This window comes from Tauraco erythrolophus, chromosome 2 (assembly GCF_009769465.1).
Source record: "Tauraco erythrolophus isolate bTauEry1 chromosome 2, bTauEry1.pri, whole genome shotgun sequence".
Lineage (NCBI taxonomy): Eukaryota > Metazoa > Chordata > Aves > Musophagiformes > Musophagidae > Tauraco > Tauraco erythrolophus.
In genome coordinates this window covers 86,873,184-86,890,442 of record NC_141466.1, presented here as the reverse complement: position 1 = coordinate 86,890,442, position 17,259 = coordinate 86,873,184, and the positions used below count along the sequence as shown (strand labels likewise).

The following is a 17,259-nucleotide window of genomic DNA, read 5'->3' as shown; positions in this document are numbered from 1 at the left end:
GGTATTCTTCATTTGCTTTTCTTTTAAAGAAAGAGGAAAGACAAGCAACAGAATAGATCAAGGTGCAGTAAGCAGAAAATCTTCAGGAGCCAAGGAGGTCTAAACTATACTGTACAACACAGCCTTTCTACTTAAAAACCTCTCCTGTTAGACGTCCATCATTGAGCTAAATACTTACATTTTTACAAGAGAGGCGTGCAGGAGAGAAGGCGAAGAAGAGAAATACTGTAGGTTCCAAAAATGTAAACTAATGTTGCAGCAGAATATAAAATAATTGCACCAAAGCATACCCCCTCAGATACCTAAAATCACAGCAACAAGACTGGACAGGACCTGTAATTAAGCATGGAATACAGCTGATTAGGGAAACGCCTACATCCAACCTCCACCCCGCAAAAGAAAAAAAAAAATAAAGAAAAAAGGAAGAAAGAATGGGGAAAAAAAGAATGAAGCCAAAGATGTTTCTCAACTGGGCATCAACTCAGACTGATGTAAACAAAATGCTGAAAATCAGTTCCAGAAACAAGACAAATGGGTGTCACAAAACAGTAGTGCCGATATAAAGTAACTCTGAGAATACCAAAAGTATTACTTCATGCTGTAGAATATCAGGCATCTAAGCAAAATAGGACCCTATTTAAGAATTATACAACACAGAACATGCATAAGAAGGCATGAGAGAACAGATTAAAGTCCTCCCCTCCTTCCCCAAATAGCTACCTTGGATCCTTCAGAGAGAAAACATTTCAAAAAGAAAGGAAATGTAGACTTTTCAGGGTGAGGCACAGCAGCTTTTAGAGCCTATTGTGCAATTACTGCTTTTCCCCACTCACAAAACAGAACTAAATTAAAACTAAAGTTTTAATTACCTTTCTACAACACATGTATCCCAGACTACACGACTCAAAAATGTCATCAGTATTGAGAGCCATATTATTTATATGATCCACAATAATGTCTTTAACAAGAAATTCACAAATTTAACACAGGGATTTCCCCACCTTCAAAACTAGAGAGCAAGTTAAAACAATTTTGTGTTGAACACACTCTCCTCACTCCAGCTACTGGAAGCTTAGATCTGATCTTCACTTTTACATATGATGACATTCTAGATTCCTAAAAAACAGCACTAATTTAAGATAACCTTTGACAACGTTATGGTTTACAGCTTATTTTGATTTATCAGACATATAAAGTAATAACTGGCTGGTCTCATTTCTTTATGATCGATGAGACTTTTCAGACATCTGATATAAAGTAAACATATCAATGAGATCAATCATATGTTAATGAATCAATAGCATATGGCTGAATCATAGAATGGTTTGGGTTTGAAGGGAACTTAAAAGATCATCTAGTTCCAACCCCCTGCCACAGACAACATGTTCCAGTGTCTCATCACCCTCATATAAGGAAGAAATTCTTCCTTATATCTAATCTCAATCTACCCTTTCAAGTTTATATTAAGACTCCAGATAAAATACTTAGGTATTTTAACCAACAGATATTTTAAAGGCTTCTCTTAATGAGATTTTGCTTTCTTAACCAAAAAAGTTTTCCCGTTTTCCTATTATTTTCTCCCCTCCCTTCCCCAATTTGTAAGTCATGAATAACTAAAGGTAGATAAACTGAACTAGACTCTGAGAAATAAACATGCTTCTTAGAACAGCTACACTTGCCATATGCTGAGAAAATAACCTAGGAAATCACAAAACAAATCCAAACAAAAATTCATTCAAAAACCTCAACATAGTTCTACTGAACACGGTCTTCAGCAGACAAAGGTCTTACCTCCAGATATCACTTCCTTTTGAAAACATGGAGGACTTGATAACTTCTGGAGCCATCCAGGCATAAGTCCCTGCTGCACTCATTTTGGTTGTTCTATGCCACTCTCTAGCCAGACCAAAGTCTGTAATCTTCAGAGTTTTATTGCAAATGTCATCATGTTCCATCTTCTCTAGCAACAAAACTGCAAGAGATTTGAGTTTGTAAATTAATGCAATGGGAAACAAATAAAAATATCCAGTCCTGTTATTAATCTCATACAACTTGTACCCCACAGATAATTGTATACTTTAAACATTGTGAAAATATTATTGCCATTTGTATAAACACGAAAAAAGTTTTTGATAATTCTAAGCTATAAAAGCGAGAAATACCTACAGTGTCATGAGTTCTTTATGCAACGATGTGAGTAGATATTAAACTAGCACAAGAAATCCACTGTAAAGAGATGTAAAGTAAAGCACCTAAGTTTAAGGAAGCCCAGAATCCTAACATCCCACAGATGATGACAGGCTGTGAAAACAGTATTCACTTCGGAACGAGATTCTGAAGTAATAAAAATACCAGCAGTAGTAAAACAAGAACAAATGTTAAGAATTCTTATAAAAGACTTAGAAAAAAGTGGGACACGTTATGTCACTGTTTAAAATCCATCCTTAATACTGCACCCAATCCTGGCTCCTACTCATCTCAAAAAGTATGTAACAGAACTGAAAGAGGCACAGAGAAGGACACAACCAGGGTGCTCAAAACAGCATATCGACGGCTTCAAGGAATGGTTAATAGACAAGGAGTCTTCCCCCAGGAAAAGATACATCTGAGGACAGAATCTATAACACCATCTATGGAATGAAGAAAGCTATTGGTAACAATTTTTCACAGTTTCTCAACACAAGAAACGGACATCATTGAGCAAAATTAACAGATAAGAATCAAACACGTGGCAGTCGTTCACACAACACAGGTAGGTGAACTTTGGAGTTCTTGGCACAGTATGTGAATACTATTATTTTACACAGATTTAAAAAGCACCTACACAAATTCACAGAAGACAACTTACAAAGAGCATTTATATCAAAAAAGTGGGTTTAAGTTCAACAAATCCCTGGGCCACAAATCAGTAAGGGTTGGGAGGCGACATACCAGGAGAGTTAGCTTGCCTTGGTAGTCCCCAACTGGCAACAGGACACTGGACTTGGACCAAATCCATCTTATATTATATTCACTGCACATTCATGGATGCCAAAGACTAAATTATCTTTTTTTGCTCTTGCATCCTACAGTGTGTATTCAGCGTCTGACTTGTTTGTAACACAACAGTATTGGCAGAATCGTAATACACCTTCACAAAATAGCATTAAACGAAAAGAGAACTGGGTTATTGTGTTAGAGCCCACAAGGAGAAAGACAAAGGATGCAAAGGAATCATTATTAACACAGCATAATTTTAATTCTATATTCATTTCCTCTGTCGCTGTCTGTGGTAGTAAATGCTAGCTTTAACTTTCTGTTAAAATGATCTCCTGGGACAAAGGTCGAAGGTTAAACTACAAATAAGAAGAATCATAAACACATGTGTTTTCCAATTATATATATGGTCACAGTACAGAGAACCTATCAATAAAAAGGCAGATGAAGAATTAATTACCTTCCCTTACGGAGGAAAAACTGACAACCTTGCCTTCGCAATTGCAAGCAATCATTTTTACTGGTACAGATTAGCTACGCTCTTACAAATATTTCAAAAATGACATCAAATCCAGATGAAAAAAAAAAAAGGGAACCCACATTCCATTTTCAGTAAGCTTCTTAACACAGAGGAGAAGTAGTGCAGACCAAAACAGCACAGATAAACCAAGAGCTCACCAGTCGGCACCACCGGAACAAGTGAAATTCATGCAAGAGTTTTTATACTTTTATACTTGAATCAAAGACCTATTGTTTGCTATTCCATTTCAAACACGTTCAGCAGAATTCCTGACATTCCTTGTTAGTCAATGTGACCGAAACCAAAAACAGTCAGTCTTGCAAAAGGTAATAACTGGCATGTGACCAAGTTTCATCCTACAAAGGGACAACGTTTCTTAGCAGTTCAAACTTCCCTTTCCGGCCGGTAGCCAGGAAAACAGCAGTCCTATATACAGATTACTTAGCAGCCGGGTAGTAAAAATGCTCAGCATAGCTGAGTCCTGCTCTATAAGTGCTTCCCTTGCGGTAGCCTAGCAACCTTTCCTATAGCATCCTTCTGGCACTTCCACAGCTTCCCAGCCCTTGCTGGGTGCTACCCTGTGAGAAGCCACTTTTACAATCTTGTACTCGCCCTCTGTTCACTCACCCTGACTTGTTTTGTTTTCAAATCCCTGAAACTGTCTTTTCAGATTCCAATACGCTTGCAATATTAAGTTGGGTAAGCGCCCCTTTAGCACTTTCTGCTAAATTAAATTTTAATTTAGGTTTAATTTTAATATTTTTCATAATTTTTATTTTCCACAAAGACTTCATACTTAGAGTAGTGCTTTCCTTCTGGCAAACACAGACAAAAAAAAATTCGAATTACAGAGCCCATTTGAAAATAAATTCAAACCTACCAAAAAATCTGAACTAGATTAGGAATGCAGAAGTGTAGGAAAATCCTATGTCCACCTCATTTATTTTCACATAAGCAAAACCAGAGACTGTGACTATTCCTGAACAATTCAACATCTAAGAGAACGAGACCAAGTTGGATGTCAGAAAACTACTTTGTCCAAGCTAACATAAAATGTCATCTTATACTGTTATTCAAATATTGCATGTACTACAGTCAGAAATAAACATTTGACTAAATGTTTTAAGGCCACACATTCTTCCTATCATTTATATCACTTCCAACTCAATTCTGAGTTTAGAACACCTCCCTTTGTGAGTCTACCTTTCTGCAATGAGACATAGAGGAAAGTAAATTTCTTAACAGCACAGTAGCAGAGGTTAAGGTTCCATATACCAGGCACTGCTTGAATATAAGAGACAGCACATGCCCAGAACCATTTACAGCTGGGGAAGAAAGAGAAGTTATTGCATGTTATTTTCAAGAATTTCATGAAATATAAATCAAAAGGTTGAAGACAAAAGTCAAAAAAATCCTGAAATCAGAGAGAGAAAAATGAACAATACAAATTCTATGTGGTAAAGTGGTATTGAAATTGGAAGATACGATGTCCTAAAAATTAAAGACACTACTGACAGTGCAGCAAGTGTACCTGAGGATTATAACAGCATCTGTAATGAAGATATCTCTATTTAACCATACAGACGAAAAAAACCTCACACTCACAAGCTAATGTAACTAAAAAGAACTTGAAAATCCAAGCATTACTCATCCTAGATCCCTGAAGGAAGTAGCTCATAGAATTATGAAATAATTTAGGTTGGAACGGACCTCAGGATGTCACACCCTCCCCTCAGAGCAGGATTAATGTTGTAAAAAGTGTAAATCTACTATCAAACATTTTTATGAATCTGTAAATTTATGGGACTCTATGACAGAATAAAAGTAAATATCTATATTCAAAACAACTATTATATTCACTCAACTACAGACATTAAGTTAACTTAAATGCCATGTTAGAATCGATTTTGAAGAAAACTAAGGACATCAAGGCATAGAAAAAGCAGCAAAATTATGGCAGAGTTATATTATAAATAGCTCATGTCACACTAATCATATTTTGTCACGACAGATGTTTTCTTAGAAAGGGATAAGGCAGCAGACCCGAGCAGATCTAAGTACCTTTTAGGAAGTTTAATCATATAGACAGAAAAAGAATTAATCAAAGAATTTCACACGGCAGTTCTATAAAGGAAAATCAGGATACAAGCTGTATAAAGTTATCAGGATGAAGAGGAATCATCACTGGTGTTCATTACAAAGCAAGTTTGTTTCACATGCTGATTTGCAATCAGTGTAAGAATACAAGGTGCACTTCAAGAACTGATTGCAAAGTCAGAAGATACTGCTCATTCTGAAGAAGACCAAATCATCGTACTAGAAAACATGCAAAGTTGGAAGGCATAAACCATAAAATCTACAGCTATAAAGTAGAGGTGGAAGAAGACAAGGCTGGCTATTCTGGCTAACAGAAGGAAAACCAAAACGGCAGCTATACATAGCTGTGCAAGTAGCTCATGCAATTCTAAAAAATTCTAAACTTTGACTAAAAAAAAGCCTTTTTTACTAGAAATGGGGAAGTATCAATAGAATTCTACGAAGTATAAGCCTCATACGAAACACTGGATGACTAGAATTGCACAGATGTGTTCAACAACAGGAACTTAAACTGGAGCAGAGGCAGAAAACAGAAGTAGGATCCTCTAATGTCTTTTATTTAGATAAAATCAGAAGAGCTTGTCCATTTTGCTAGGCTAAACAAAGGTTGAGAAAAATTATGAGAACAGAAATAAGCCATTATCTAGAAACAGGATGCAGATCTACAGCACTGGTGCTCTTACGAATAAAAACTCTCCTCGTTACCCTGGCTCATCTGTCTTACATGGATGCTCGTGATTAAACTCAGTTCTAGATCCGGAGCTACCAGGGTAGATGGAGAGGGAGTCATACCAGATTTCAAGATACTGCCTCTTCTCTCCCACCCCCCCGTTTTGGCCCTCATCTGCAGCATAAAGCAGAGCATAAAGCATCTGTTGCATAAAGCAACTTTACTCTTCAAAAAGTCACAAGAGCCAGCACATACTTCTGTCAAAAATGATCCTGAAATAGCAATGCCATCAATCTTTCTTGCTTTCTTTCTGCATTGTCAGTTACAGCTAGAGTCTTTTTCTGCTAATCTTATGGCACACTGCAAGTATTTTACAGTGTAATAGTATGCAGATAAGATGTTCTGCACACTTTTTAAAACTCAACCTACCACACAGTTGCCCAAGACCTGCTGAGTCAGCCAGCACTTCCCAAGTCCACGTTCCTCTAATTAAAACAGAACCAGCAACATCTCTCTGCGGAACCATTTCTGTTCCCATACAAGCTGTTCTTAGTCAGGAAAGGCACAGAATTTAGGCTTCAAAAGGAGGCAGAAGTCCCAGTAAAATCCCACTCAAATGCTACCCGTCCCCCCTCCTTTTCCTATGCCATTCCCTTTCCACTACTTCCGTTGCCAAACTCTCCCTTCTGGCAGTTAACATTTGCTTTGAGCTACTGAGAACAAAAGGTAAGAGATCAGCTGCAGCAGCTTAGGTTAGAGATACATAAAGTGGCAGTCCAGGTCTGGCCGGATCCGGATAAGAGCAGCCTTCTCTGCTTCATTCTCTCTTCTTGTGAGCTTAGGTTGAAATTTTATTGGGGAAAAAGAAAGATAAAATTAAGTAAGAGCCTGAATACGGACAGATAGGCTGTAACCACTCAAGAAACAGTAGAAAAGAGCACATTTAGACAAATCAGATTCCTGAGGTACATATCTGCTCTACCAAATTCAGATAGGTCCCGAACTACACCCTCAGTGCTACCTTCAGGACTAAGCTGGAAGTCTGGAGAGGAACTGAAAGCATTTTTCTAAATTGCAAGCATTTTGTTTAAAGCATCATTTTAAATAAAAGGCTCACATTCTTGCCTCAGCTTCTCTCTTTTTATTTCTTAAAATTAATGTAGCTTAAGAAACTGTATTTACAGCAAGCCTGAGGGAAGCCTGGACAGACCTTGTAGTTGGCAGCATACCCAGGAAACCTCTGCCTAGCACTAAGCTCTTCAATGCTACTCTTCAATGCAGGTTATTTCCTACACTCCTACTTTTCTTTTTGTTATTAAAAATTATAGATTAGATTTCTCCAACCTTATATATCTCTAAGTCCCCATTTAATACTATATTTCACTGGGTAAGTTTCTTGAAATCCAAAAGTCTTTGTGCACTTAAAATCAGTTTTATTCCATAAAGCATTCCAGCACTTTCAAGTGACCATTATCAGTTATTAGCCATTTAAACCAATTGAGTAAATAAGTCATCCTGAGACAAGCCAAGTCAAAGGACTGAACACCTTTTTAATAATTTAGATGTCCTGAATTCATTTTAATAGTTAAATTTTACAAACATCATCTTGAAATAGTGAGGCACTTTCTACCCCTCCTATTCTCTTTACACCTTCTACTATACCCTCTTTATATTTGCTATTTTGTTGCTACTAAAAATAAAGTGTTAAGCAACTACATTTTCTCAAGTTAGTTATTTGCCACCAACTGCTTCTTGCTACCTTATCCACAGTTTGCTAAATAGCTGACTATCATGGTTTTCACAAATATAACCTATTTAATAGCATAGCTATTTAAGTTACTATGAGTATAGCTAAGACTGCCTATGTGCCCAATGCATTTACCATCACTGATAAAGTCATTCTTGAAGAATACCCGAAAGAGAAGAAAGATGTTATACTATATACCTCTACTTGCAAACAGAGATTGTCCAGACAATGCTGCTACTGTCGTCTGCCCTCCCCGCACCCAGTCAGTTCCCCTTCTAACTGTTTGCAAGTGAATCCTGGTTCCTGTTAATTCACTAAATCAACATGCAACAAAACCAGCAGGGCAACCTTGAATCTTTACCTGGGAAGTAACAGGCAGAAGAAAAAAAACTTATTAAACGTTACATATCCAGTTAACAAAACACAGTATCCTGTCAATATTAAGAGACCCACCTCCATTATTTGGAACGGCTGTTTGGTTCCGATTGTAATTAGAAATTAATTAGAAATTAAAATTTCAACACTGCTTATAGAGGCCATGCCCAGTTTTAAACTGCAAATTAACTAGCACAGTGAAAACATTAAGCATTTAAACCACAAATTAACTATCAGAACATCTTCAATACATACAAAAGATGACACATTTGCCTATAGAGCACTGCTTCTTAAATACCTTTGCTTTTCTCCTACAAGTTCTCAGGATAACAACTGTTATCTCTGTAGCCAGTATGTGTCAGATTGCGATTATCTCACTAGATTAAGTTTGGAGATCAGCATCAGCAAGGGAATTTCATCCTTTAAACACTTGTTACATATGCAGAAAGCATTTCTCTACCTTTTATTACAGGGATATAGGGACACTGTGCTCCTTTATCAGCTACATCCCTTTACAGCAGGCATATAACCATTTCTTAATTTTTATACTAAATTGAAAGCAACTCTACGACAGTTTGTTCTTAAATGTATTTGTCTAAAAACACTTATCTTTAAAAAAAAAAAAAAAGAAAGAATCCTACCTCACAGGAGCCAAAATACATTAAAAAAGAGTCCTAAACAAAGTGTTCCCAACTGGAAAGCCAAAACAAGACAAGACTTGACACAAAAAGTCCTTGATAGCATGAATTGGCAAATACACACCAACCTCATAAGAAAAACATATCTCATAGTGGGACATCTGGGACAAGAAAACCACCAAAGCATGAGAATGACAGGGAGTCACCTGGCTGTCTGGAGGAAACTAGGAGAAAAGAAGAGACAGAAAGAGGGATGAGAGATTTCAACAGCTTTAACACACCTTGCATCACCATTTTTTGCTTCCCCTTCACTACTTTAATAACTATTATTAAAGCAACTTTAGGCAAATGGAAACTTGAGAGAAAGAAGCAGTTTTAACAAGTTATTGGCACAGGCTGCAGATGCTGCAAGTTACTTTACTGCCTGCCATTTGTGCTTCACTTGCTATTCAGATAGTTCTGCAATGCAAACCAGAAATTTCTATTGTGCTGTAAGAGGAAGTACCAGAGGACACAAGCGTTTATAATTAGACATTCAAATAATCATCATTTAAACAGTAAATCATCAGTAAATTCTGAAAAATGCAGGATTTGGATACTGCATCAGCAGAAAACCAAAAGCAGACTGTACATGAAACATTCTCAAGTTCTCTGTTTAATAAAATATTACGCTTCTTTCTCTATTTAAATGCTACATTTAAGAAAAGTTACCTCATTACAGCAATTCCTCCATAATTTTACAATTACATGGAAATCAGTCAACACTGAAACTTAGCTTTAAAACTCAAACCACTCAGTTATGCGGCATCTACCAGGAACTTCTCTACTTACTTGAAACACCAATTACTTTCTCTTAAGCTCTTTCTTCTTTGCTTGCTATTAGTTTTTAAAAGGTAGCTATGCAATAAAAACAGAGACCAAAATGCAGGTAGTTTAGAAAGAAATGCTAAGAATAGCTAGTAATAAGAATTAGGTAGTCAATCAGTCATTCCTAAGATAACCTTCTAGTTTCAGACTCTACAGAACAAAGTGGCTGTGTATCCATTCCTTAAAGAACAACCACCTGTGTTAAGAAATAGTGATCAATTTATTTTTTTAATGAACTTCTTCCTAGTCCTTCCTTTGCATGGCAAACTAAAGCTCTTATATTTAAACTGCAAAAGGATTCTTAGTCAATATATAATGCACCAGGTACAGTCCTCCAAGAGAAACTTTCAGAAAACTTATTAATTCCCTCCCTAACCCCACATTCAAGACCTGGCCATTCCCTTCAAAACAAAAGTATGTCAATACATGCCATACAACATAAAGAATTCACCAGGGCAACGCAGCTAAGGTTTATAATCTCAAGAATGGTATACAGGGGCAAGAGCTGACAGAGGTTACCTTCCTTCAGGTATTCAGTTAACTATGTTAACTTATCTATTGTTAGTCAAATCAATTTTTCAAGATTTAATTTAAAAACCAAGAATATTTCATTCAAATTTGTTTTGGATTTATAGTTGGGTTTTTTTTAAAGTAAATAGAACTTGACTTGATGCAATTTGATATTTCAAGCTAATGAGGAGACTACACGGCTTCTGAATACATGCAAGTATTTACATAGTTGGCATACTTTTCCCGATCATAACATGTTACACTCAGCAATTCATACTTCCTTGTCTCTCTATTTTTTGTGCTCTATATCAAGGTTCATTTGATGTGTTGAAATTAGAATATTTGATGCACAAAAAAAAAAAAATCACTTCAAAATTAAAGAAAGTTTAAAGTTTCATATACATATATAGGTACATCCATAAAAAATTAAAAACACATTCTAACTTTAAAAATGACTTACTAACCGACTGAAGTATCTGGGTGTAGGGTGATGTCACAACCAAGACCATAAGAGCTTGCTATCACTAAGATACTTATCTGAATCTCTTCTCCAGTCATAGTCCCTCATCCTCACAGCTTCCCCCCCCCCCCCGCATTGAGTCTAGCAACTGAGTAGTCTTGGGAGATTCAACTAGCCAGAGAGCTCAGCAGAAAATTGAGTCTGCAAATAAAACAGCTTTGAGTAGTTTTCTGTTGGATCCCTCAACTGATTTAACTCAGACCTACCTACCGACCGTGCAGGCAGAGATGAGTAGATTCCACTGACATGTGGGTGGGAGGGAGGGAAGCAGAATGGGTGGTCTGGAGATGGGTGGGGAAGCCTCACCACATAGCTAGCTGCAAAATGAAGCCACACATCACCTGCTGTAGTTAAGTGAGAAGTCAAGCAACATTTCAGAATTAATAGATCTAACACCTTTAAATCTAGTTTTAGTCAGAGATGAAAAGAGAGAATCCAGCTTTACTACATTTTTCCATTATAAAATCATCTTTGATAAAATTTACTATTGAAAAGAACTAGTTGAATAAACTGAAGACAAAATTTTCTCTGTCCCTTGGAAGAGGCCTACTGCTATGAATCCAAACAAACTGGTTGTAGATGCTTAGCCAAGTTTAGTGATTGAGTTCCCTCAGAACCTCATCAGTTAGCATGGAACTCCTTTAATATCATTTTTAAGAGGACTTTTAATAGTTTACACTCCATAAAGAATGCTGACTTAGGTTGTCAGTTTCCTTTATACAGAATATTTGAAAGTCTTATTGCTTTAAAACAATTTTTGCCAAACAAATTGTTTCAAAACAAAGCAGGGAAAAACAAACAAACAAACAAAAAAACCCAAAGACTGGATTTTTGAGCCCACTTCTTTTTTTTTAAATACAAAACTTAGGAGGAAAAAAAAATATATATTCTGTGGGGCAGCAAGATTCCTGCATTCCATCCTTGCACCTTCTTCAGCAGCTGAGGAATAGCTTCTCCAGACTGTGCATTTCCAAGAACTCTAATCTTTAACAGCAAAGGCAAAACACTTATTTTGAAATGAGAACTCTGCAAACTTGGCAGCTCTCTCTTTCTCTTGGGAGAAGAAAATGGAAGGGAAAACCTGCTCTTTTCACTCAATAATTAGTGTAACATTCAGTAATGAGTTAAAAAGTACTATTTTTCCTTTTTACTTAACACATGAGGCAATACACGCAATTAGTTTCAGGAAGAGCAGTGGCATCTAACCCTAATGTAAATCAAAAAACTGCCCAAACATTTAGAACTAAAATATAACTAGTTCCAAGGGTTAATTTGTCCCATAATGAGCCACAGGAATGAAGCAGTTACTCCTGCATTTTCAAGAGGGAGGGCCAGCTTATCAGCTCCAAGTTAATAGCACACCTGCCAAAACACAGATTTTAGTCACTATGCAGAGAACAAAGCATGATTACATAGCCAACACTGGCATGTCGAGGACTGATTTAACTGGAGCTATGACCCCACACACACACAAAAAAAAAAGGGTTAAACTTGGCAGGAAGCTCCAAGAAGGAAGAATACTTCTGCAGTGACATTATACAAATACTTAACTTTTCCATCTTACCATATATAACCCATGACTTGAAGATGCAGTAAGTGGGTCAAAATTTAAACATCCACTTACTCTCAGTTGCTGATCTGAGGTAAGCTCTCAGTAACATGGCCAAGCAAGATAAAAATGGTGAAACTAGTTTTAAACTGTCAATCCAGGAATGTACATTTCATAGAATCATAGAATGGTTAGGGTTGGAAGGGACCTCAAAGATCATCTAGTTTCAATCCCCCTGCCATGGGCAGGGAAACCCTCCACTACACCAGGTTGCCCAAAGCCTCATCCAACCTGGCCTTGAACACTTCCAGGGATGAGGCAGCCACAGCTTCTCTGGGCATCCTGTTCCAGTGCCTCACCACCCTCAGAGTGAAAAATTTCTTCCTTATATCTAATTTAAATCTACTCTCTTTCAGTTTAAAGCCATTACCCCTTGTCTTATCACTACATGCCCTTGTAAAAAGTCCCTCTCCAGCTTTCCTGTAGGCCCCCTTCAGGTACTGGAAGACTGCTATAAGATCTCCCCAGAGCCTTCTCTTCTCCAGGCTGAACAGCCCCCACTCTCAGCCTGTCTTCAGAGGAGAGGTGCTCCAGCCCTCGGATCATCTTCGTGGCCCTCCTCTGGACTCACTCCAGCAGCTCCATGTCCTTATTTATGAAACCATTTGGTTTTTTTGTATTGCTACTATAGACGGCCAAGTCATTTGGTATTTAATATATTTTATCTATATATACACTATGTTTATTTTTGTTGACTTCAATGCCATCATTTTACCTCTAACAAAAAAAAAAAACCAAACAACAAAACAAACAAACCCAAAGTTCAAAAATAATAATAAAAAAAATCTCTGCACTTTTTAGAAGCATTATTACTGAGGGTCATTGAGATTAATTTCAATGCTTTAAGAAATCATCAGAAATAAAAATTCAAGGACAGAAATCACCCATGCTGCAAACACTCCTTGCAAATGTTCATTGTACAAGGCCATCATGTTTCAGAACTTGAAACACTGAAGCATGTTTAGAAGAAAGTTTATACTTAGCGATAAGAAAACTTACAGATTGCAAACAAAAAGCCATTCTCTTCTAAGGTCAAAGAAACCATAAAACAGCATTCAACATTCAAATACAGATCAATGATGTGTTAACTCTCTATTCTTTCTTTTTAATAGAACTTTTAATATTTGGTAAGAAAGTCCAAAGGTACGCACTGTGCTTGCAGTTTCAACGTGGAAAAAAAATAAATCCATCTGTAACTCAAAACTCAGTTATATCTCAAATTTTTCTAATAGTAGGCTAACACTATCAATGGCCAAATCCCACTCCATTTTGCATTCTGTGTAAGTACAATACCTCATTTCATAAGTGTTATAGTCACAGCTAAACATATTTCTCACTGTTTAAGGGAATTAACAAAATTGTGTTTAAGTATTTTAACAGCTGATGTGAGGTGTTTATCTGCCTGTTTTGCCATTTATTTCTATGGAAAGGGGTTGCTCGCTCAGTGCCATTTTCAGAGAGAGGCAGGTCCCTGACCATACCCTTAGAGTATCAGCTTTAAAAAAAAAAAAAAAAATGGAGCCAGGTAATGCTTGAAGTCTTCTTTAATACACAAATATTACAAACACTAATCCAAAATCCTACACTTTAATTTATAATGCTGCCTCAAAACAGAACTCTTTTTCAGAAAAGAGTCAGCAAATGTAACATACAGGCTAGAACGTGACTCCTCACGAGGCCTTCAGAAACCTGCTAGGAAAGAGTCCAATGTGGAGCAGAAAAAAGAAAAAGCTTTCAACAGCTGTAAACCAGATCACTTGGTGTCTTACAATGAGAGAGAAAGAGAACAAAGACAGGCAGATGACAAAGACATGAAGAAATGAGTAAGATCCAGAAAAAGATCAAAGTAATATTATTCTTAAATTAATAATCCTACCTGTTAAAGATGCAAAGAGTCCCAACACCAAATAAGGAACAACTCTACAGTTGTCAGATGGACATAGTTAAGAAAACAGTAAAATTAAAGTTTGTGTTAAAAATTAGTTATAAATAGGGCTATTAAAAGTTCATGGGTTTTAAATGAATTATATTACATTTAGCCAGTGTTTCAGCCTCGAATCTTGTTTTCAGCATTAAGGACTATATGGAAATATACTTGAGCCTTGTTGACTTTGAGGGAATTTGTTAGAAATTAATGAGCACTTTTTTTCCACCTGTTAATGTCCAGACTTGAGATACAGAAAAACATCAAATGAGAGCAAATTGAGAAGACAGTAGATCGAGGTCAAACAAATGGCTATTGCAGTTAAGTCTTCATCTACAAATAACTGCTGCATGTTACTCTTCCTCTGGAAGCTTACAGACTGTAAAAACAAATATTGTGCTACAGAGTGGTAGTTCACAAAATTTCATTTGAAAGATATTGTATTAAAATCATTAAGTTCCTGAATATTAATTTTAAATGCTGAAACACATCCTTCAACCAGAAATTAGACTCTACAACATTTCACTGCTGGTTATTTCTACTGCAGATTGAGACAACCGCAGCAGTTACTCAAAATAATTTTCTTGAATTCCAGCATCCCTTTCCAAATACAAAACTTTTGCTTTGATGAACTGGAAAAAAGATACACTACAGCTCAAAGCTGCTAAGCGTTTGGTGCTCCCTCAGAATCCAACAGGCATTCAGGGTTTCTAAAAACCGTATCTACATATTCTGAGCATACATCAAATAATGAAACAAATTACTGGGAGCAATGTTTTACGAAACAAAGCACAACATTTCAAGTGATATAACTATATTAAAACAAAAAACTTATTAGAATTCAATGTCATGCTAACTTTTAGTAGACCATAACCTTCAAAAGAGATGCCGTTTCCCAAAGTGACAAAATTCTGCAATCCTACTACGGTTTGCATGAGGGTGGTTTGATTTTGGGTTTTGGTGGGGTTTTTTTAAGAATACTAAGTGGACAAAGTTATTAAAACTAGAGCTCCCTCCTGCTATACATTTCCAGATGCTTCAGGATGTATGACCAGTTCTTATGTTGCAACGCAGCAGCATTATCTTCGCAGCAAAGCACAAGGCAGGGCTACTGCCACTCATAGGGATGGGATAGGAAGCTGGTGTACCTGGAACAGTTTCTAGTATTACGCAATTTAAGTAATTAAGAATAGTGCAGAGCATTTAAGGGCCATGACTTCCTATATGAACACAGCATGGAAAACTACAGCATAAGAATTTAAAACTGCTAAATTACTTCTGGCCCACTATTTTATCTGATTGACACTAGTCAAAGTGATACCAAGTTCTCAGAGATATGGTTTCTATTGGTTTCACAAAAGTCAGCTGCCTTACAGAAGAGGAACTTCAGTTACTTCTGCCAGAAAAAAAAAAAAAAACACAACATTTCATTCCTCTCCAGATTTCAGAGAGGCCAGTCAGTAGGAGCTTAGCAGCTAGTCTGGATATACGAGCAGTTTCAAACCCATTACAGCATATGCGGCCTGCTATAGGAGGTGGCAGGAGTGAGCCAGTACTGGAGGTGGGCACCCTGGGACAGCCAGGCTTAGCCCAGCAGGGACACTGGGGATGTGGAAGGGAAGAGAAGAACAGAAGTTCAGCAAATGAGTGTGCCACGAGGAGGAGAGGGAGGTGCAGAACACACACCTGTAGAAAAATCAGGGTTTTTAGTTTCGTTACAGTGTAACATGCTGAGCAGTAATTGGCACAGTGCTCTTGACAGAAACAACTCCAAATTTCACTGCCATGAGAGGACATGTGGAACTTTATTTTCAGACAAAGTTAAGTTGAAGGTCAAATCTTCTGAAAAGCCATCTCTTCTCCCTCAAAACTACCAAAGACAATTGTAACGTAATTTCATTTTTCATTTTCTTGGTAACTGTACACTAGAAGATACTGAATTTTCAGCCATTTAGTAACACCTAAGCAATCCTTACAGCTCTACTAGTGATAGGAACAAGTCTTCCCTCTTCAAAACAGAGCCAAGAGACAAATTATGCACCCCAGTGATTTCAGAATAAATAAATTCAGTTCAGAAGATGGCAGATAGGCTTAACTCTAGTTTCTTTCTCTTCCTCTCCCCAAACAGCTAGCCTAAGGTTGCTAGGTGGAGAAGTTAGAGGGAAGGCAGTTTTTACGAGTTCTTGAAAACCTACCCATCTTATTGTAAAGGCATTTAACTGCATAACTTGAGCAATTCTGCGGCAAATAACCTGTAAGAGCAAAGAACCTGAGATAATTTGTTCTTGCTTTTCTCAAACTCCAGGGCACCTTCCCTCATCAAAAGCAACTGATTCAACAGTTCTGGCAAACCACATCACACTTCCTTTTGAGGTTTTAAAACCAAATTATTTCTATTTTCTAATTGTTTTTCATGAGATTAGTTTGAAGAATGTCACATTAAAGTGAATTGTCCAATTGCAGTTTCACTGTTCTCTCGTATGTTTGATTCCTTCAGAGTATCGCTCGCGTTTGCATTGTCACATTCATGGCCTTATTCAACAATCCTCGAAAACCAAGCTGTCCTTGACAATTTGAAAAAGTAATATAACCTCAACACACTTCAGAGACCTGAGGGCTGCAAAGGATCCCGGGATGTTGCAGGAGCTGGTGAAAGCCATAGCAAACTGAACCCTACTCGCATATCCACCTACAACAAATGGGTAGAGAGTCCTTTATCAGTATTGTGTCAGAACACATAATCTGCACAGAATCAGCTTTATGCTTCCCTTTGTATTCACAGATGGATCTATGCCGTAAGCAAGAT

The 17,259-nt window shown here is 37.1% G+C and overlaps 1 protein-coding gene across 2 annotated transcripts in view; it reads right to left on the bottom strand.

The window, feature by feature from the left end:
- MAP3K21 (mitogen-activated protein kinase kinase kinase 21) overlaps positions 1 to 17,259 on the bottom strand; it is a 40,518-nt gene that overhangs the window by 19,000 nt on the left and 4,259 nt on the right. For both annotated transcript variants that reach the window (XM_086627492.1, XM_086627500.1), the window contains exon 2: positions 1,792 to 1,972. In XM_086627492.1, coding sequence (XP_086483618.1) covers positions 1,792 to 1,972 — 181 coding nt within the window. The remainder of the gene's footprint in view (positions 1 to 1,791; positions 1,973 to 17,259) is intronic.